General features: G+C 32.2%; 3 protein-coding genes across 3 annotated transcripts; all 3 read right to left on the bottom strand.

Annotated features, from left to right (window-relative positions):
• Positions 1–2328: 2328 nt before the first annotated feature.
• On the bottom strand, positions 2329–7522 carry LOC123921294 (protein disulfide isomerase-like 2-3). The gene is made up of 9 exons (XM_045973782.1): positions 7346–7522; positions 6059–6217; positions 4772–4885; positions 4404–4567; positions 4174–4273; positions 3629–3805; positions 3396–3541; positions 2904–3050; positions 2329–2813 (listed from the first exon to the last, which is right to left on the bottom strand). The coding sequence occupies exons 1-9, from the start codon at positions 7472–7474 to the stop codon at positions 2639–2641; spliced, it is 1311 nt and encodes a 436-aa protein (XP_045829738.1). The 5' UTR covers positions 7475–7522; the 3' UTR covers positions 2329–2638.
• A 1836-nt stretch (positions 7523–9358) lies between these two features.
• Positions 9359–12770, bottom strand: LOC123921293 (triacylglycerol lipase 2-like). The gene is made up of 9 exons (XM_045973781.1): positions 12531–12770; positions 12308–12412; positions 11841–11981; positions 11350–11460; positions 11112–11255; positions 10959–10999; positions 10542–10621; positions 10350–10445; positions 9359–9835 (listed from the first exon to the last, which is right to left on the bottom strand). The coding sequence occupies exons 1-9, from the start codon at positions 12702–12704 to the stop codon at positions 9516–9518; spliced, it is 1212 nt and encodes a 403-aa protein (XP_045829737.1). The 5' UTR covers positions 12705–12770; the 3' UTR covers positions 9359–9515.
• A 5352-nt stretch (positions 12771–18122) lies between these two features.
• LOC123921292 lies at positions 18123–22177 on the bottom strand. Its single transcript, XM_045973779.1, has 4 exons — positions 21900–22177; positions 21745–21809; positions 21088–21200; positions 18123–18637 (listed from the first exon to the last, which is right to left on the bottom strand). Exons 1-4 carry the CDS (start codon positions 22084–22086, stop codon positions 18400–18402), a joined length of 603 nt encoding a protein of 200 aa, XP_045829735.1. The 5' UTR covers positions 22087–22177; the 3' UTR covers positions 18123–18399.
• Between the last annotated feature and the right edge of the window lie 787 nt (positions 22178–22964).

The raw sequence follows: 22964 nt of genomic DNA, 5'->3' as shown, positions 1-22964 counted from the left end.
TCTTCTTTACAAGGAGAGAAATGAAAAAATTTAGTCACGGGTGGTCATGGTCACTCCTTGCTTCTATGTACGAAAATAATTTGTTTGGGAGAAAAGAACTCACTTTGCATGTCCAAGTCCAACAAGCTTTCTGATGGAGATTAACTAGATATTGTTAACGGCAGTAAATTTTTTATATCTATATCATGATAATTAAAAAAACCAATCTAACAAAGACGCATATAAGGTCGTCATCCTAAGGGTACTTGTTAGAATTCAAATATATTAAAATTGATTTTTCCAACCCAAAGTTTTCTTCTTTTGATTTCTTAACAAGTGCTCTTATGGTTAAAGGCACTCGTTAAGTTGACCATTTTAAAATATGTACATTGAAGTTCCTCATCAACTTGAAATCTCTATCGTTTACAATACCTTGATCTCAGTTTTAATTACCTTGAAATCTCTACTTGAAATCTCTACCTAGTTTTAATTACCTAGTTGGAACCATTCCTAATCAACTTGGAAGCCTATCATATTTACAGGAACTTTATCTTGGAGAATGGCTTTCTAATCTCACTCTTCTTGTAGACATAGCTACTATGAAGTAAACTAATAATTTCCGATAAGACTAGACACTATCAAGAGTGGTCATGAGGACGATAAACAAATAGAAGAGTTTATCCTCAAATCATGTCTATACTATAATTCGATTTTCCTTTGAGTCATATTTTACATCATCATAATTCTAACAAAAAAAAAGAAGCAAAAATCAAAATCTTTTCAAACCCAAAAAATTATCAATGATGATGTCAATCATCTCTCAATTGACAAATCTTTTAGAATAAAGCAAGATGATAAATTCTTCTCAAGGCTAAAATCCAAGGAAGCTTCTAGTGCCAAAACTTCATCAAGAATTATGTATTATGGAAAAACATCAATTGCATTTCCCTTTTTTGGGAGGCACAACCTGGTACTCCTAAACACTTTTTGTCTAAAACTTCTACACCTTGCCTTACACCCCCACCTCCATATTTTAACAAAAAAAAAAATCAATATTTTTTCAATGTATTTTGCCAAGGAAAACTACTCATGCATCATCGATCGTCTCGGTCATCATCCACGTCAATGTCATCATCATCGTCATCAATGGAATTGGATTTCCTAAAGATGAATTGGATTTGTGAGAGAAAAAGTGATTATTTTCAATGAAGAGAGAGGACATTATTTTTTCTAAAAAAAAAAGCACCACAAGTCCACAACTTAGGCATGAATGCAAGAACTGCAGGATATTTCAACTGTAGTGGATCTTATCCGTCATCAACGTATTTGTATTCGATGAGAGACAACAATCATGGAGATTTCTCTTCCTCATGTTCATCAACAATTGAAGGTTCAAACAAAGGTAGAGGATGCTATCGTATTGGGAAAATAAAGAATGTGCGTAGACCATGGAGCAGGCTAATTTGTGAAGATAATACCTTCAAAATAAATTAATTTTCTACATAGTGTACTCGTAATTTTACATGTGGTTGTTTAATTTGATAAATATTATGTTTGTGAAGGTTACAATTTTTTTTTTGCATTTTTTATCCAAAGCATGGAGGAACCAACCATGCAATATAAGTCACTTCTCCTATATATGGTTTTGTTCATCATACAATCACCATGCGTTTATTTAAATTTATCTTTGAACACACATTATAATTTTTAAATTCAACATAGTGTTTTTGTTTTTGTTCATCATACACTTGAATCACGACCTGTTTCTTCATTTCAATTAAAATTTGAACACACATTATGATTGTTAAATTTAACTTAGTGTATATCTATTGTTTTTGTTCATCATACACTTAAATCACCATCTATTTCTTCTTTAGAATTAAATTTTGAATACACATTAGAAGAAAAACTTCATTGATATCCAAGTGCTTGAATATTATTAATTTGTTTTCTTCAGAGAATTTATTTTCATGCACTTATTAATTTGTGTTCTTCAGAGAATATTATTAATTACTTCATTCAATGAAGTGTTCATTATTATATTAGACGGTAAACACTTCATTGAATGAACAAATACTTGAATATTATTAATTTGTTTTCTTTAAAGAACTTGTTTCTGGACATGTACTAAATTTCTCTGCAAATTGTTTCCCTCTTCATTTAAATCTCAACAAAATTTGATATCGTATATGGCATAAGTGCAAAGGTTTAGCAAGGCCTGTATATATTCAAATGAGTCTACTATCTTGAAAACACCTCATCACAACCAGCTATGATCAATGTGCACAACCCAAAAGAACCAGGCCTCGGCGGAATCACCCTACTAATAATTTACAAAAGACATATCAATGTTCTAAGTTCTGAAGGTTGTACTTTGTTAACTGATGTTCAATTGTTCATTAATGGGAAAAAAGAAAATAGCAACATGCTTACATTTTCCTGAGATATCTTGTACTACTGAATAACATGATGCTCCTTGAAAGATCACTCATCGCTACACTAGTCTTTAACTCCGAACATGGAAAAAATAAAAACTCGAAAAACAGCGAGCACATGAAAACATTTCCCTTTAATATTCTACATACTACAATTTCCTATAGCATAAAATTGGTGATAACTTGACCACTAATTTCGTATCATTTCCTTTCAAATTAATTAATTATAGTTCATCTTTGCTTGGGGCATCTTCTCCCATGAGTTCTTCAAGAGAAAATTCATCTTCCTCAATTATTTCTCCATCTTTTCCATCCCATGGTTCTGTCTTTACAATGGTAGGAGTGCCTGCTAGGGGCAAGTTACCTTTACCGCCACGTCCAGCTTCTTTCACGAATTCTCTGAAGAAAACAAATTATTAATATTCAAGCACTTATTCATTCAATGAAGTGTTAGGTACTATTTAGCAAAACATTAGAAGAAAAACTTACATAAGATGGTCAAGTTCAAAAGCACTTTTGAGAGGAGCATAAACAGCTTTCTTAATGTTCAATGCTACTAAAGCTGGATAACCATACCCACCAACACCAACATTCTTCTCAAGATCTGGCTGCTTACCGGCAGCTACCCATAAGTAGCTGTTCAAGACACAAAAATCGATAAGAAACTGTTAAGAATTCGTCGACAAAGATTGATTTATTAGTATAATGGAGATGCAATGAGAATTCATGATATTGTCACATAAACACACTTTGTAACCGAAATTTAATAACAAACACAAAATGCAGTATTCTCACTGGATGTCAGTGCAAAACTAATTTACACTGACATTGCATACTCCCCTTTGTCTAGATTTTGATAAAGCATTTACAAAATCAAATAGCATAAACAAAAAAAAGTTAAATATGAAAGATTAACTCAGTCGCAAAGTGATGTTAAAGTATGAACTAAAAACTGTAAGCACAAATATTCTTTTTACTTGCCTGTAAGGACTCCTTTTGAACTTCTCTGCAACTGTTAATAACTGCTGAAGGTATTTGTTTCTTCCCTCAGCCTTGGAATCCAAAATGTTGGGAAGGAAGGCAACAAAACAGATAGCGGCAGAACCGCACTTCTCTTCAAGAACATCCTATAGACAACACTTAGGTTATATCTTATATTCTCTCTTTCAAATTAGTGTACAATCAAGTAAGTTTGAAGGAGACCAAACACTTACTGCACTATGTAGCTCCGTCACTTCTGGAGGAGCAACATTTGTTTCAAGCTGCTCTAATGCGAATGATTCGATGGCTGAAGCAGTTCTAGCACCTTCATAAGGAATTGGAGTATCTTTATCGGCTCCAAATACCAAGATTGTAGGGAATCCTTGAACGTTGAACCTGCTCATTAAAGACTGACAAAAAAATCCTGTCAGAATAAAATAAATTGAAAGGAAGATTAAAAAATTTATAATTAACACTGCATTTAAGTGTTTTATCCTTAAAAATACAGGCAGAGATCATCTTGACCAGCCAATGGAATTTAGTACTAATTGGTGTTTTCAATGGAGGATCGCAAAAAAATAGCGGTTTGTTCAAATTCTACTACGCTACAGTGTTGTGCGCTGCCAGTGCTTTAGCCTCTATTTGACAACATTTTGTACTAAATTGTGTATCACAGAACAATAACGGTTTGCTAAAATTCCGCTACGCTATAGTGCTATAGCCACTATTTGACAATACTGATAATAATTCATATCAACTATGAGATATATAAGCTTACCTTATCAGCATCACAGTCAACATGACCCAGTTTAACTTTCCCTTTCAAATTATTGGACGCCTTTTTCCACTCAGGAGCTAAATTTTTACAATGGCCGCACCTTTGAGAAACAAAAAGGACACAAGATATTAGATTTAGAATTGCAAATATGAAAGAAAAATTTCAAGTTCAGTCGGGTAATATACAATGATATATCCAAATTTAACTCTTGAAATATAGGAAGAACTCACCAAGGTGCGAAAAACTCTACAATCCAAAGTTCTTTGCTTTTGATAACCAATTCATCAAAGTTACTAGAGTTTAATTCTACCGAAGCAGAAGCAGTGGATTGTTTTTTTTCATTTGATCCCCCTGTTGCTTTTCCACTTAATCGTTCCTTCAAAAGAGCCTTCACCTATACATACAGATTCTCATTTATTTGTAGTCATTCAATTTTTCATAGATGCACAATAAATGTTTTGTTTTCCACAAAAAAAAAAAAAAAGAAGACATCTATGCACTATATCTAAATATGTAACACTTATTATACATGTTAGAAACATTTGACTGGAACTTTTGAGTAAAAAGTTAGATTACTCCATAAGAGATTCCAACAAACCTGCTGAAGTGCAAATTCTGCGATTGGCTTGACATCTCTGGCTCCTTGGTAATCAACCGGTGGTTTTCCAGGTACAAACACCTTTATAGTTGGAAATCCTCTAATATTATATTCCTGCAGGGAATTAAGAAATGACAAACCAAAATATAAATGTTTTATCGAAGTTTGCAATATACGGTTATATTTTTTAAAAATGAAGAAAATAGCTGCATATGGAAATCATAATTGAAGAAACTTACAAGAAGTACATACATAAATATTTCATCATGTAAATAATAACAAATCTCATATAAGAGACAGGAAAATAAATAATCTCAACATATATATTCTAATTTATTTATCTACGTAATATATGGTTGGGTTGCTTTACATAGAATAGAAAGGTAAGATTCGGAATGAAAGGAAGGAAATTTTTTACATATAGTGATATACAATATGTCTAGAGTGGTTGGATCTTGGATGTGCCTTAAAACAAGAAACAATTTTATATTCAAAATGACATGCTCAATTAATCAAATTCCTACTATTTAAAACAGTTCCAGAATGACATTGGTAATCTATGACGAGGAACCTCTTTGAATAAACAACTTAATTAAGTGCTTATAGCATAAGTGTTTATCATATGAATGCTCATGTATAAGTTATTTCTATAACAAATGATAAGTCACACAACTCCAACCCACCAACAAAGAGCCACACACTCGGTTACTACTACCCAACAACACAGACAACCAACAAACTTACATCTAGAAAATAAAACATCAAAACCCACCAAAAGCTAAACAATAGTGGTGCAAAACCAAAACAAAAACTAAAGAATTGGAGATAAAAAACAAATACGCTACTAAGGACCAAAAACAAAAGACCACCTAGCTTGACACTAGAGCATCCAAGCTAGTAGTTGCAATTTGCAACGACCAAAACAGAAGCATAGAGGACAGTAGATTCGCAGCAGCAGCTTATGGATAACTTAAGAAAATTTTTTAAACAGCCTATGGATATGTCATATGCAGTTTCCATTACTCTCTCAAATAGCCTCACACAAGTCACAAATACGTAGGTCAGTAGTTAGCTCAAATATGTCGATCCAAACAGGCTCAATATCATGTTTGGTCCATAAAAGATATTTCTAGTGTGCCATGTACAGAAGGAAGTAATAACACATCTTCATAATCAGAAATGCTAAATGCAAGAAGAAAACAACATGTGCAGCATAGTTTTCCATTAACAGATTTCAGTAAAATTTAAATATAAATCTGAGGAATGATGAAATGAACAGTGGAAAACCTGAGCTAGAGCCTGGTGAGCGTCAGCATCAAGGGCTGCCACGGTAACGACACCCTTTAATACAGTAGCTGCCTTCTCCCATATAGGAGTAAGAGCTTTACAGTGTCCACACCATGGTGCAAAGAATTCAACAAGAACGACTCCATTTGAGTTCAGAACCTGTCATTATTCAGATAGCACCCATAAAAACCTGATACATTACAAACTAGATAAAGCACAGAGAAAGCTAATTCATAAAAATTATTCATATTTTCTTGGGTGAGGGCTGGTATTCATCATATCAAATCCAATCCTGTTATGACAATATTAAAAGACTATTTGGATAAACTTAATTAAGTGCTTATAGCATAAACACTAATCAAACAAGTATTTATGTACTACATGGAGTATAAGTTATAGCATAAATAACTATTTTGATAAACAACAATAATATTGAAAGATTATTTGGAGTATAAGTTATTTTAATAACAAAATATAAAATAAAGTCAAAGTGTTTATAAATTTAGACGAAGGGAGTATAAAATAAAGGGTCTTGCTAATGTGTGTCAAAGGGCACATGTTAAGGAACCTAACTTAGGGTATTGCATTGAAAAATACAACAATTTAACTTTTAAAAAGTTGAATTCACAACTTTCGAGAGAAATATTTCTATATTAAGTTGTTTATCATGTACCCTAAGTTAGCATTTGCCTAAAATAAATCTGTTTATAAAATGTTTCCATAAGTTACAATGGGAAGCTTTATGCACATGTCATAAGGTGATTGCATAAGTCCTCTCAAACAGTCTCAAAAGTGCTTATGCTAATAAATAACCTCAAATAAGACAATCCAAACAGGCCTTAATTTGAGTTTCATTTTGATACATTGCTCGTCTAAATTTTTTACACCAACAATAAATCACAACCAATCATATATATAATTCACACTCAATCATAAATGCAATTTTAGAACTAGTTATAATCAAAATCAAACATTTTTAACGATACGATTATAATTAATTGACAACATAAAACACCAACATTAACACATACTATACTAACACAAGTATGAATTAACAGATTTGTTATATATATCACATAAATCAGAATTATATCTCCACAAAACCCAGAATTGATAATACACTAAGATCATCAATTCAAATGCAAAATATTCAAAATACCCAGATAGATTTTAAGTAAAAAGATACAAAATTTAGCAATTTAACGCAATACCCATTTGAAAAAAGTAGCTAATAGAGTGAGATCACGAACTGGGTCAGTGAAAAAGAAATAAAAAACGAAAATTTACCTTGGACTTGAAGTTTGAAGGAGTGAGTTGAAGAACGGGTGAAGAAGAACCATAGAGTGCGTAAGAAGAGAGAAGATTGTTGAAGATAGAAAGGAAAATAGTTAGAGCAATGAATGAAAGCTTTGCCATATTGACAGAGATGACGCAGTTTGATGTTGAATCTGCGGAAGAATGAAAAACCCATCTTTGTATGAAGAATGAAGGAATTATTGCAACGTGTAATGTCCAATCATAGGTTCCCACGTCATCACTTGTTTTATAAAAATTCAAAACTTTATGATTTTGTTTTTTTTTTTATGGATGAAAACTTTGTGATCTGATGTTGTAAAAATAACGTGTGTTATCCAATAATAGGTTTCCACATCATCACTCATTTTGAAAATTACATTTTTAGGTTTATTCTAGTTTTTTTTTAAACCCTATTATCAGGATAAGGAGTTAAGTAATCCGGCCAAAAGATAAACAAAATTTAGTTAGGGTGAATTCGTTAACTACTTAAATTTAATGTTTTAGTTAGGTTATTTTAAATTTTCTAAGACTAAAGAAGATAATTTTTATTTTTGGCACTCCCTTCATTCTTTAAAAGTGTCTGGTTCTATCATATTTAGCGTTTCTAATGAATTTGTCCAGTTTATGTTTTAAGGATACGATTTGTCTAAACACCAATCTCCCAAATACATAACATAGTAAAAAAGTTCCTCTTGTTAAGCTAATTATAGAGTTGTAGTTATATAGCACCATCGTAAATTGCATGACGCGTAGGTAATTGACAGCAAGTGTTAATTATTATATCATTTGTCAATTATTGTTATCTTTTTCAATATATGTTTTTTTTTATATATTTGAAAAACTAAAGCTTTTTTTTTTAAAAAAAGAAAATTTTTTACTTTTTTTTTAAGATAGAAAAGTTTGTTGCTTCCTTGTTATATTCAGATTTAAACAAATTTTGTTACCTATAAGATGAGTACTAGGTGCAAAAAAAATAAGAATTTATTGGTGAATTAAGATCAAGGTATAATACGAAGATATGGTGCAAAAATCCATCTTCTTAATTTGGTGTTATCATTTTAACCTGACACTTTTAAGAAAACTAAGGAGTATTAATTAGTAATTGGTTCTTAAAGAAAATTTCCTATGTGTATTGGATTAGGGTATAGATTTTAGCGGGTTAATGAATTTTGTGAGACTTTTTAATTAAAAATACACTTGATAGACTTACATGCGACATCTCATTCCTTTTTTAAGACAGTACGTGTTCTTCAGGATGAACAAGTGCTGCTGCCAGGATATGAGATGGGGGAACAACCTTCAGAAACAACCTTGTGTTGCTATATAGTGATACATTCAGAAAGGGAACAGGGTTGTTTGGGGGATTCTCTCATGGTGAAATATGACAACTAGTAAGATATTGGTGAAGACATTTCACTAGTTCCAACAAATTTTCCTGATCACTACTTTTACATTACTTAATGGAAATGTAGGAAACTTTTCTTTTGAACAAATACGTTGATTATCAAATTATTAGTATCGTGTATGTGTCGGTGCTTCATAGTTATTAGCAACCCATACAACTATTTTTGAAGTAAAATTGTAGTAAAGTATTCTATTTCCAACATATATATATATACCTTCTGCCACTACTAGAGCTTCCATTTTCTGTCAAGAGCTAGCGTTCTAATCTTCTATTTTTTGTCAAGATGAGCTGATAGAGATTAGATTAAGCCAATTAAATAATTTAGATTTAAGTTACTTGATGAATTTATATTGATAGTTGGACTTTACTTGAATTGTTAGTTGCTTGGTGAACGGACAAATTCTTAGTGGTTTAGTTTTTTTTACGTGGGTTGGGTCTGGGTATACCAATTACCCGTATTTGATTACCGATTTTGCAAACTACTAGTACTCAGTTACCTAACTCAAACCGTCAAATTGAGTAGATCCGATTCGGAAGCTGCATATTAAGAATAAAGGGAATTGAAATTCTACTGAAAATGTCCACACACAAAAAGAAAAGTATATAGAAATTTCATTTATTAACAATCAATATATCTTCTGTATGCTTACAAGCTGAATTAAATTTCTGTACTATTAATTTCTTTGACATGCATGGAAACAAAGTATTTTCAAAAAATTCTATAAGGTATACTATAGTATATTGTTGAAATATATATCATTGAAGCTTAAAGAAAGATATAAGAGGTTCATATACATCTTGTTTAGCATTTTGTCCCATAACATAATCTGCATGTGCATAATCATTTCTATACTGCACTACAAGCTTATCTGCATCATGATCTTGAAGACTTTGTAGTAGAAGGTTCACATCTTTAACATCAGCAAGAGCATCAGCACCGCCATAACTTAGGAACAATGGAAGTTCACTTGGAAGTCTTGTCATGTCATATATTGGTGGACTTGATTGTCCATAGTGTCTAATATTCTCATCTTTGTCCTCATAATCAAACATTGATATTGTTCCTTGCCTTATCACTGTCATAATATTCATAGGAAACAAAGAGTTTAATGGAGATGCACTGACAGTGTAAAATAATTTTAGACGATCATCCAATAGAGAACTATCAAGTTGCCATGTCATATAAAAAAGTAGAGGGTGAAGTGGGGTGATGTGGCAAAAAACATGGTTGTTATTGGTTGACAGTGTAAAATTATTTTACATTGTCAGTGTATATTCCTTTTTCTCGGAATAGTAAATGAATTCAAACTTAATTCATATATATTGTCAATCAATCACAATCGTCAAATTATTAAAAACATTTGACTTTAAAAATAGTTACTTATGAAGTCACACATATCAGTGGTTGTAACTTGTTGACAGTGTAAAACTTTTTGCACAAACACTGTATCGAAATTAAACTCATTCTTCAATTATTAACAATAGATTTCACTTTGATTTTCAATATCAGCACTTCCTTTTAAACACGAACTATAAGATATAAACTATTGTCGTGCATGATATTTGAATTACGAAAATAGGACTACTTACTCTGAGATAGATGCATCATGTTCTTTGTTGCTGTTGGCTGAGGTTCATGGTCCAAAAAAGTATTCATTATCGAAGGGTTTACGCAGCAATTTGGACCTGAAAGTACGATAATGATATCAATGTAGGTGATAAGTGTAACAATGTAGACCTTTTCAGGCACGATTATTGCTAAATCAGAACATGCAAAAAAACCTGTAAAAGATGTAAACAAGTTGGTGCAGTCAATGGATGTGCTCTTGCACATGTCCTTAAGAAACTTCACAGCAGCTCCCCTATTGGAACACGAGACACAGAAGATGAAGTTAAGCCAATCTTGAACTCATGATTGATATATCCTAAACATTTGACAAATTCCATCTATCGTCTTACAATAAGAGAAAAATGGGATGTGGATTGCCTGCATGCCAGTAATCTCATGCAGTCAGCATATCGGTGACTATTAGATCAAGATTGGCCGTTCCAGATTTCAAGCTCGGAATGTGAATTGAAATCTAACTTGTCTAATCTTGACCTAACAACTACCGATGTGCCGATTGCGTGAGATTTTGACTGCAGTCTATCCAAATCCAAATGGTTACAATTACAAAAAAGATAATAAGAATTACTTACCCTTTAAGGCTAAATTCAAAAATTCCCAATTTGTATAGAGACTGTTAAGAAAAAACATATCTTCGATGTTAATATTTTGAACTTTGAGCAACAATGTTATCAAATTTCTTTCGTTTCGTGAAAAAGTAACTTTATTTTATCGACAAGTGTTACCTCTGCAATGAAATGATCAGCGGCATTTTTCGCTACTGGTGAGGTCATCTGACCAACATAAGCAATTGGACAAAGCAAAGCAGCTGATCTCAACTTGTCCAGTTGTTGATCTTTGGAAAAAGCAGCCAATGCAACCAAAGTTCCCTACAAAACAATTCAACAATCTTAAGTCTTATAATCACATTGAATTATATATATGGAGAGGCGAAAACATGTAAAAAATTCAGCAATTAATCACCTGCGAGTGACCAACATAGTGTAGTTTTTGTCCAGTTTGATCATGCACATACTTGAATGTTGCTGGAAGATCATATGCAACTAATTCATCCCATGACCAATTCCAATAATCCTAAACATTGGAAACATGATATAAGCAATGTAATCAAATTGGCTTACCTAAAAGTACTAATGTAATCGAAGGTTTTTTTTTTTCGATTTCAAGGACTATTATGAAAAGTTTTAAAAGTTTCTGCAATTAAGTTGATAGCATCTTACAATTTCAGGGACGCTTTTTGTGATTCAACTGAACCAAATTTCTGATCAGAGAAACACGCAGTTTAAAATTGCGGTTTGAAATGCAATTGCAACCATTAATATGAAGGATTTTGAGGTCTGCGCAATAGCATCACGATTGCAATTTCGACCTCATCGGCCACATTTTTCCTAGTATAAAATTTTGCAGCGTAACCGCAATCTAAAACAATGCAATATAGTAAAAAAAAAACTAACCGAGCTGTTACTAGAAAATGTTGTATGTTGATGACTATATTTTGTTCCGCGCGTGTTAGCAATCCAAACATCAAATCCATTATCTGCCAAAAGAAATACAAGAGATTGTCTTGGAGGTAGCAACAACCAAGTCACACCATCCTACACAAACACACCAACATTATATTAATTTCCAACATCATCAAAAACAACAAAAGTCATGAAAAAACTTAGTTTCTTTTAGACCTTGTTTGGATAAACAGCTTAATTGAGCTCTTATAGCATAAACACTATATCATATAAGTACTTATGTACAAACAATTTTTCTAACAAAAGATAAATAAATTCAAATTGTTTTCATATAAGCTATAAGTTGTTTTCATAAACTATCCTAAAGAGCTAATTCTCTCAATCAGTATCACCAAGTGCTTATGTCAGTGTATAAACTCAAATAAACCAATCTAAACAGCGCGAATAGTAGCACTAACCATGAATAATCCATGCTGTAACACAACAGGTACACTATTTCCAATTCTTCTCCCTCTTGGTAGAATTCTTTGCATGTTAAGAACATAACCATCTTGTGTTGTCACCTAAAAAACAATTACACATGCATAAAAACTAGTTAGAAACTACTTAGTTGTTCTAAATGTTACTAATTTCGAATAAAAAACATAACATATGACAAACAATGTTACATAGTAATAGTACCAAATGTTCTTCACAAGCATAGCCTTGTGTCTTCACTAATGATGAACAAACACCATCATTAGATGATGGTGCCAATGCAGTAATAGTGTTTAAGGATGAGATTTTTGTTCTTGATGCAAGAGTTAAACTACAGAAGAGAATCATAAGAGTAATTGAGAGTGAAATCTTTGCCATTTTTCTAATTTGTGATGATGATGCATTAATGTTCCTAATTGAGAGATTATTTATAGAAACAGAAAACAGAATAAAAACATAAGAAGAAAAAAAAAGTTAAATATAAAAAAAGTTATTCACATGAGGGCTTCTGAACAACCTTTTTGTCAATAGATTGGAGCTAGTGGTTAAAAATATGCTCTTGTGGGGTCCACATTGCATATTATTATACTTATATTATTATAATGAGTATTACTACTAGCAAAATAGTATATACACAATTTTTTTTTTAAAGTAAATCAGTATTTTAGTACTTCAAATTGTAAAAGTCAGTCAATTTATTCGTTTAAATTTAGGAAATAGTCCATCTATTTTATGATATTTGTCATATTTTTTTGAATAATTTGTTTTTGTCGTAATCAGATATCTCTTGCGCGAAACTGCATAGACTAATCCCTCAAATCTTGTGGGATTTAAATGGATGATAAGTTCTCCTTAGAAGTTTTAACAATATTGCATACATAAGTCATGGATCAAACTCAGGATCTTAGTTTAGTTAAAAGAGACAAGTGTTATTTCATCTAAACGTTGTTGGATTTTTTTAATAAAATTTTGGTTTAAAAAGTTTTCACGTTATGACATTTGAAATACATTAATTGTTAAGATGAATAATTTCATAAAATTATTATTTTTTTTCTCTTTCATTTATCATTTATTTTTATAATTTGTGCGAAATGACCAAATGCGGCGGGTAGTTGTGGTAAGAAGGAGTAACAATTTAGTTTTTTTATTAAACAATATCGATAAATTTAGTATTTTATATTTTCAAATTTAATATCACAATTATAAATGTTTTATACTCATTTTGATGCAGCAAAAAATTGCTCAATTTAATATATAAGTCTTTCATTAGTTTTTGTCGATCTTTACTACAAATAAATTTTTAGCAATAGTTAATTGATTCAGTGGTGATTGACGTTGAACTTGATAGGGAGGACCGCAATTCGATCCCCGCAACTTCGATTGGGGAGGGGGTTGGAACCATTTAATAACAGAACTGACCCTCGAACCAGATTAAAATGGTGCTGAAAGCCAATTTTTTTTATCCAGGGTCTAAATTTATCTATGTTTTTAATTTAAGGAACTAATTTATTAATTTGTAAATTTTAGTAACTAAATTGCAAGACTTTTAAAATTTTGAGGATTGGAATATTTATTTAAAATTTTTAATATGATCTCACTAAATTGTATAGGTCCAAATAAGTATGTTGAGAAGCGTGCTTTTGAAGTATTTCTGTTAAATTATTATTTAGAGTTTTGGATTTTATTGACATATGATTCCTTAGCTTAACATGAAATAGAGGTGACCCATGACCAGACCAATGTTGTGCATATAAAAAGCCAAAACATATTCCTTGAAGAAAATGTTGTGTGTAATTCCTTTTTTTGTTTCACAAACCAAACAATGCCTTGCATCCAAATAAGGCGTTGGAAACTTAAGACTATAAGTTTTTCTTATCATTGAAGCATGAAATGTATATAGATGTACCCTGGCTTAAGGTTAACAAATAAATTCCAAATGTTATGCAATTGGTACCCATTATTAAGAAAGTGTTATTAATCAACAAATATTGTTGAACAATTTTTTACTTTTAGATCACGTATTCCTGACTAATGGTAAATTTTGTTTTATTTTTCTTGTTTTAATTCTTAAGCAAGTGTTTTGTTTATGGGTGTTTATGAGAATTGGGTTTGAATTTTGAGATAAAATAAAACCGGAATCAATAATATTTCTGCTAAGAAATCCCACATCGGTTGCGATATGGCATGACTAAGTGTTTATAAACTAGAGGCAATCATCACTTTACAAGCTCATTTTGTAAGGATGAGTTAGACCCAATACTCAAAAAAAATATATTTTCCTATGATTAACTTTATACATCTCCTTCTTGACAAAAAAAAACTTTTATACATCTCCTTGATCTTTTTACCTAAAATATAACATATAATGGTGGCAAACATAACCAAACCAAAGTTACACATGACAATGTTAGATCAAATCACATATAAACGAATAAGACTTTGGTGGTTGGGTGAAATTAGCGAATTTTGATCTTTTATATGTAATTTTTACAAATTTGGATTTATTTTATTTATACGAAAATCAATTTCGGTAACAAAAAATATATTTTACCCTAAAAATTATTCAAAATAATCTCATTGGTAGCATTCCATCATGCTCTTCTAAAATAAACATTTCACCTTTATGTACTAATAAAATGAGTAGTTGAGTTGCTAGCTACTAGGATATTTTCAGAGAGACTGAAGTTCAAATTCGGATTCTCCACTTCTTTGTAGTTTAAATTAAACATTATTACCCATATTACACTCTTGACCATTTGGTTATTCTGCACGAACACGAATACTTTAAAAACAATTTTAAAATTAATTGTTCCTACTTGATCGGAAGGTTATGACCGGTGTGAAACGCCGCGTCCATTTGGTTATTTGAGATGGGTGTAATTTCGAGATATTTTGACGCTCAAGTCAATACAAGCGTGAAGTGAGAGGTTAAAAATGAGAGATAAAATATCTAAGCCATTTGCATGAAAAGGGGTACTTACACAGAGCCACAACCATCAATGTGAAGGCGGATGAGACAAACTCGTCATTGATGATGTCGGAATCTTGTCTCAATGCCATAATTTACATCGAAGGACAATGATTTCAATGTCAGCCGTTACAAAAGCGGCGCTACTTGTGACCGTTGAGGAGGTGGCCGTGGATTGGGCTGATGAGTGTCTTGGGCCGAGTAGACTGGATTGGGACTTGGCCCAATCCAAAACATTAATGAAACTTGATAGATCTATTGGTCATTCCGCACGAACACAAGAATACTAGTGTTAAAGATGTGCAACTTCTGCTAGAAAGTCATCAAGATCATGATGCAGATAAGCTTGTTATAAAAATGATTATGCACATGCAGATTATGTGATGGGTCCAAATGTATATTATGAACCTCTGATATCTTTCTTTAATTAGTTTCAATGATATTATAGAGAAATATATAGTACACCTTAAAAAAAATAAAATTTAAATTACTTTGTTTCAATTTCAATGTCAAAGAAATTCATGTTTCAGAATGTAAGCATACAAAGGATATTGTTACTAATTGAAATTCCTATATAGTACTTTTCTGTTTTGTAAAATTTCACATCCCTAGTAAAAATTCTTAACTTTCAACACTCGACCATTTAATTTGTGTGTTACCATACACAAATCGTACGTTCTATTTGCCGCCAAAACCATGAATTTCAACTCTTCAGTGCTCACACTCCCATTGAAATGTTGGCCAACAGCATTTAACCCTACTTTGGGCACTTTCTTGGTCACACCCATCACCCAAGCCAAGGCATCTAGTATAGAAAACTCAAGTTCTGGCCTCTTGTATCCTCTTATGGTACCCCAAGTTGTATCATGATACCTAGAGAACGATATGGCGTGCAAAAGCTGTGGCCTCAAACGGGTGTACACCCCATCTCGCATCTCACCCGCCAATGCAACAGCGACATCTTTTAGATTACCGGACATACCAAGGAAAAAGGGTACACCCCTGAATTCTTTCCATTCATGAAGAAGACTATTATTACTTTCATTTTCACTCTTGAGCCCGAAACCCATTACATTAGTGTTAAAATAGGGGTCAGTTCTCACATTTCCACTAGGAACACCGATAATGCCAAACGCACCTAGTTGCTCAACGACGTTAAACACGCTCATCAACATCATCTGTCCCAGCTGAAGATCAGCAACCAAGGATTTGCTAGTAGCATGGTATCCACTATGCCTAACAATTCTTGGTCTGTGTATACCCTCCAAACCAAGGGTGATCGAGTAACTCAATGGTACGTCTACAATGAAACAATCTGCTCCAGTGAGCTGGTTTGTTTCACGCAAAAAATAAGGCAAACCCCTCATTCCAGAAACAACCTCAGCCAAATCATCAACAGCATCCATTTTGATGGCTATATTAATTATGTTATTCTACAACCTTTTGGGGTTGCCACACATATGTGGTGGTGAAACGAAATCCACATTCTCTTCGTCTGTAAAGATGACAAGATCATCCTTAGCCAAAATCAGATTGTTGTAAATGTTGGCTTGGCCGAAACGCCTTTTTGGATACATATCACACATTTCAATCAGCACCCACATTTCTTCAGTGGTAAATTGACAAGAATCAACAGCAACTATACTCTTCGACATGTAGTCCATCTCATCAAAAAGGCTCTTGTGTTTAACCTTCCCACAAGCGATATCATGGTATAGATACCCTATCAAATTAGATGTAACTGCAAGGCTATATAACTCATAACCATGAGATATCCCTTGAGGAATACATGTCTCATGTCGCGTGACGAATCTGAGAAGAGCAAACACGTAGCCTTCAACTCAATGGGGCATTTCATTAAGAAACTTTCGGTCGTAATAAACTCGTGGCTAAGACTTTCTTTCTCAAGCGGTTTATCTTTCTGCTTCGCCAAACAAGATGACTTCAAATCAAAGGTACAATCCATTCCAGGAAGAGTGAACTTGTCTGGCATCATCAAACCTTGAATAATATTTCTCTCACCTATGCCCATTATTCCATTTTCCCACACATTCAAATCAAGATTAGACATTTTGATCTCTCAAGTATACCAGCAATTCAATTATCTTACTGAGTGCTAAGGTTTGTGGGTTGTTTTATAAGCTAAGTTGAGAGCCAAACAATGTGTCGCTTTGTATTCTGAGTTGATAATTAATTATGGTGTCATATTTCCAAAGCCATTTATTCTTAGTTTATCGTGTGTCTTTGCATTGACCAATAATGCATGTTCTTTTCTTCCTTTCATCTTCTATGTATTTAATGAATCCAGTGACAATAAACTTGTACGTCTCTTCAAAGTTCAAAGACCTTGCAAACGTATAAGTTGCAGAAAAGAGTTTTGTTTAAACTAATAAATGTTACTACAGTAAACATTTAAATTTGTTTTCTTCATTGTAAAAGTTTTAAGATGCGATTTATCAAAAAAAAAAAATAATAATAATTTAAGATGCGACTCTTAAGATTGTCAAAAAAAAAAAAAAGTGAAAGTTTACACAAAGGAACTAAATTAAAAAACTAGATTATCATCTATTTCTTTGCTTTTTTTTATAAGCAAAACTAGATTAAAAAACGAAGAAAAAAGGCCTAGGGCCACATGTCATTTCTTTATTAGCATTTTTTAATTTAAAAAAAAAAAAAAACATAATATCACCGTAAGTTGGGTGTCATGCTGGTAAATTGCACCACCTCGTCACAAATTTGAGGGGACTATCAAATTAGAAAGAAGAAATACTTAGGAGACCAAAATTGCTCGGACAAAAAAAGAGACTAAAATTGCACAATTGCGATACTTGCAAGACCGAAAGTGAGTTCAGCCTTTAAAATTAAGTGTGTATTTTCTCCGTTATAAAGTTAATAATCAAAATAAAACACAAGTATCTTAGACACTCATCACATGCCAGATGAAGAATGTTTTTCTAGTAGCAACATGAAGGATGAAGAATGTGAAGCTAAAGGGAGAGGAACTGCAGGCCAAAATAATATAATACCAGTGAAAATCTGACTCGTTGGTAATAACTATACTGCTCCTCTGTTTATCTGATTGGAAGACTAATTCATGAATTAACTCTAAGCGGTTTTTCCAGCAATATGTGTGGAAAATGCATCCTTTATTATTGTTTCAGATGTTTTCACTGCAGCATCTGGCACTTTGGATCTTCTAGGGAACTTGAATTGCCACCCTTTAGGTTTTATGTTCCCAAGCATTTGCCATCTTCTAGGTTTAATCTGTCCCAGTAGTTTCATCTGCTCCTTTCTGAACTTCTTTGTTGTGTACCAGCTTCCACCTCTCCATCCCAAGCCATACCTGAATATGAGTTATTAAAGTTAAAAAGTAAGACTAGAAGGAAATTAAAACGTTTGAATTAATTGATTGTAAAACACTCGATAATCAATCCAGTCGAACACGCAAATGCAATACTCCTAACTATGACTACTCTAATATGTAGTCAACATGATATAATATAATTTTGAAAATATTTCCTTCTACTGATTATTGAATTTTGTGTGCTTCAGTTATGAAACCACTAAAACATTAACAGAGGATCTTGTGTACACCAACCCAATAATGAATAAGCTTCACACCATACCAGTACTATATATCAAATTCAGAAGCAAGACTGACTATTGAATGTATATGTCCAAGTAATCAAAATTTAATGTTGGTTCATTAGAACCATATAAACCGATACCCAGAATTCCCATTAATAAAAAATAGAAGCTGACAGGAAGCAAAGTAAAGAAATGGACTGAGGCGTTTGAAGGAGTTTCTATATTAGGAAAACTATACCAAAATAAATCTTCACTACATATTGAATATTAAAAAGGTTCAGCAGAACATCCTCAGCTATGACTGTGGTCGATATTCGATTTTAGGTGTGTAAAAGAACCCAAAAATTAGGGTTCAGCAGACTTACTTGAAGCAGTTGAATGTTTTGCCAGAATAGTATATTAAATCAGATCACAAATTTCCCTACTAAAATTTAGTTTACGAAGAATCATGTTTTAATTTTTAAGTAATGGTTTAATCTGTTTCCAACTTTCAAAATTAATTTTTCTTATTATCTCTGTTTTTCATTTTCCCAGTGAGTGGTAGTGGTTGGATATTTGAACCAAATCATTAGCCAGCAAGGCAAGCCATATACTAAGCTATCGTAAGTATAACAAATATAACCAAACTTTATCCTATGAGGTGAGTTTGACTGCATAGATCAGAAAATATTAAGTTCAAAGATAGGAAGTTTACTTACAAATCTCTCTTAATATTTTGGTTTAAAGTTTCTTTTGGTCTCCCGCAATCCGTAATTAATAATTATTGGACTATTCCCTATTTGGTGATTAGTTAACCATTCTTACCAGTGCTTGTATGAACCTTTTCTATATATGCCCATATCAGCTAAGACGAGATTCTACTATCTTTTATATAATTGAAGCGGCCCAACTTTCTTCCTAATGATTGTATTCCTAATCTTATGTTGTCTCATTTGACCCCTTATCCATCTTAACATTTTCATCTATATAACACTGAGTTTACTCTGTTGTTAGCTCTTTATAACTAAACACCAAGTCTCACAGAGTATTGCATGTCTTATAGATATATAGCAAATTTTCTTTTAACCTTATTGCTACATTTTTTTAATCACGAATCAAACTTGCAAAACATTGCTCCATTTCATCCACCCTACTTGAATCCTATTGATAGCATCTCTATCTCCTTTCATTTTGTATATCAGACCTCAGGTACATGAGAACGTAAGATAGTGATATTGCACGTTATCCAATTTTTAACTGTAAGTTATAATATTTGTTGTTTATTTCCAACTATACTTTTCATATATGTTGCCTCTGACTTGAGCAAAATTTGTGTATTCCTACGGCCTATCTATCTCTGTATTCCTTAACCTTCCATTCATTTCTTCACTCGACTCCTAGATTATCTGCAAAAAAAATATGCACTGTGGCATTGTCTCTTTTATACACTTATTAAACATGTCTTGTAGCCAAGATGAAAAGATAGTGGCTTAAAATTGACCTTCAGTGCAAACTTATAGATACAGGGAAATCTACTTGTATTCTCTTCTCACACTAGTCATCATGATCCCTTAATACATACTTTTGATTGCTCAAACATAAGCAATGTAATCTTCTTCCTTTTCTAAAACTTTCCACAAAATTTCTCTAGGTACTCTATATCATATGTCTTCTCTAAATCAATTAAAAACCATGTGTGGGTTTTTATGATTCTTCTGATATCTTTCTAACAGCATTTGGGGAAAGTACATTGCATCCATAATTAGTCTACCTACAGAATATAAAACTAAACTGATTTTCTGTAATGTGTAGATCATGCTTCATCTCTGCTCAATTACTCTCTTCCAAGACTACATAGTATGACTTATGAGTTTAGTCCCTTGCTAATATGCCGGTATTTGTATTAAACAATGGTAGGAATTATCATATGTATCAAGCAACCTAATCTGATCTAATCCAACCCAAATGTAAGATAAAAGATTCCAAATGATTTGAATAACAAATCAAGAAAATCAGTCACTCAAGGTAGAACTTTCAACTATAATAGCATTGGAGTTTTGTCTCCTCGTTTGATTCCTTTATAGTCTTTCTCTTCTGGGCTTAGGCCTTCTTTTAAATCCCCCTCTCAGTAACAAATTAAAAACCAACAATTTTTTGGCGATAAAATAAAAAGGACCAATTCAGAGTTAAGCATCATAGGAAACAGTCAAGGGAATCAAAACAAACCCGATAAGTAACGTGGTTCCGGCAGTAGCTACACAAGCAGGAATACTACAACTTCCAGGACGACCAACAATATCTTTAATTTCAGAATGTTGAAGATTTACATTGCTTTTCATCTACCAATAAACAGAAACAAATCATATTTAAACAAGAGAAGATAGATTATGCACCACCAGTATAAAATAGTTTTACACCGACATCCAATGAGCATCTTGTATTTCCCCAACTCACACAATTATTTTGAAATTAGTCATATGACATAGCAGATTAATAGTTTCTTATTGGATGACCGTGTAAAACTAGTGTATAACACTAGTTTACACTATCAGTACATGCACATTAAACTCTTTTAATTTTTTTGTCAAGTAGCTTAGTGGCTATAATTCAACCTTAAGGTGAATAAGTGGAGTGTCTGGGTTCGAACATATAAAATAATGTCCCTACCAATTGAACAAAGCTCCCGGGTACACTATGCATCGCCATTATAAAATAATTTTACACTGTCGCCCTACTTCCCTACTTTTTTTTTATATGAAATGGAAGATTAAACCATTTTTATTGGATGTCAATATAAAATTAATTTACAACTAAGGTGCCTATCTTTAAATTCTTAAATAAAACCAAAAACAGCAAAAAGAATAATAATAAATATATACATACAGCACGTTCAATGGATTGAAGTCTTTCATCAACTCTGGTATCATGTAAATGACGCAACGAATAACCTAAAATAAAATTTCAAAAAATAAATAAAAAATAAAAAAATAATAATAATGAAATTAGGTTGTGTTGGTGGTGGGAGAATTGAAACAAACCGATGAAAGCAGTTGCGACGGAAGCGATGGAAGTTCCGACAGTGAAAACAATACGATGTCGTTCGAAGGTATCTTTGGTGGAGTGAAAGGTTTCTTGAATAGCAGCAATTGAATTTCGTGATTTGCGTTTAAGGTTTGCAGCGGAAATTGAATTTGAGATTGATCTCAAATTTCTTAGTCGCTGCATTATGAATGCATTATACTATTTACTGTTTAGCGTTTGTTTGAAGAACCAAAGCTTTTTCTTGAGTTTGTTACTTCTTGCCCAATCATCGACTATCAGGGCTTACAAGTAGTCATTTTTTGTTATTATATGTTTATTTAAAAAAATTTAAAAATAAATAAAAAATTACACCAACGTGAAAAAGTCTCATTTTCTTACTAAAACATGATGTGTCATACTCCTCCGTCTTTAATTATAATCCAAAGTTATTTTTTAGATTCATTCAATAACTGATGAATCTGGATTGTATTATAGACCAGATTCATAAATTATTCAATAAATCTAAAGATAAACTTTTGCTTATAATTAAGGATAGAGGAGTATTTATTAAATGAGGAGGGATTCGTTGACTCAAAGAGTAGGTCTCTATTAACTTACTCTGCTTAATAACTCGATATCGACATTATATTTATTCAATCCAACCGTTGAATTCAAAGATCTCATTGAGTAGATCAACTCCACAAATTTTTATAAAAATTCAAAAAATGTAGTTATGTATTCGAACTATTGAAATTAAACGGTTTTTTTTAAAAGTTTGTCGTACGTTCAATTGAAGTATCAGAAAAACTATCAAACGGTTTTGAATTTTTATAAAAATTTGTAGAGTTGATCTACTCAATAAGATCTTTGAATTCAACGGTTGGATTGAAGAAATATAATGCCGATATCGAGTTATTAAGCGGAGTAAGTCAATGGAGACTTACTCCTGGAGTCAACAGATCCCTCCTCTTATTAAATAATGTGACAACACATCATTGGATACATGCGTAAAAAAAACTTTACACCGACGGAGCACATAAATTAAACTAAAAAATAGTCTCATTTTATTCTTTTTACCATAA

Source organism: Trifolium pratense, linkage group LG4 (assembly GCF_020283565.1).
Source record: "Trifolium pratense cultivar HEN17-A07 linkage group LG4, ARS_RC_1.1, whole genome shotgun sequence".
In the NCBI taxonomy this organism is placed as follows: domain Eukaryota; kingdom Viridiplantae; phylum Streptophyta; class Magnoliopsida; order Fabales; family Fabaceae; genus Trifolium; species Trifolium pratense.
Note: the sequence above shows the minus strand (reverse complement) of the source record. Positions and strands in the feature narration are given on the sequence as shown.

Excerpts from the sequence above, each read along its gene's own strand:
- LOC123921294 (XM_045973782.1), bottom strand. The coding sequence starts at position 7,474 with ATGGCAAAGCTTTCATTCATTGCTCTAACTATTTTCCTTTCTATCTTC. Across the intron at positions 4,274-4,403 it reads GTAGAGTTTTTCGCACCTTG|GTGCGGCCATTGTAAAAATT; the intron begins GTGAGTTCTTCC and ends TGTTTCTCAAAG. Across the intron at positions 3,806-4,173 it reads TTGACTGTGATGCTGATAAG|TCTTTAATGAGCAGGTTCAA; the intron begins GTAAGCTTATAT and ends TTTTTTTGTCAG.
- LOC123921293 (XM_045973781.1), bottom strand. The coding sequence starts at position 12,704 with ATGGCAAAGATTTCACTCTCAATTACTCTTATGATTCTCTTCTGTAGT. Across the intron at positions 11,256-11,349 it reads ACTATGTTGGTCACTCGCAG|GGAACTTTGGTTGCATTGGC; the intron begins GTGATTAATTGC and ends ATTGTTTTGTAG. Across the intron at positions 10,446-10,541 it reads CTTGTTTACATCTTTTACAG|GTCCAAATTGCTGCGTAAAC; the intron begins GTTTTTTTGCAT and ends TCGTACTTTCAG.
- LOC123921292 (XM_045973779.1), bottom strand. The coding sequence starts at position 22,086 with ATGCAGCGACTAAGAAATTTGAGATCAATCTCAAATTCAATTTCCGCT. Across the intron at positions 21,810-21,899 it reads CGTCGCAACTGCTTTCATCG|GTTATTCGTTGCGTCATTTA; the intron begins GTTTGTTTCAAT and ends ATTTTATTTTAG. Across the intron at positions 18,638-21,087 it reads GGAACCACGTTACTTATCGG|GTATGGCTTGGGATGGAGAG; the intron begins GTTTGTTTTGAT and ends ACTCATATTCAG.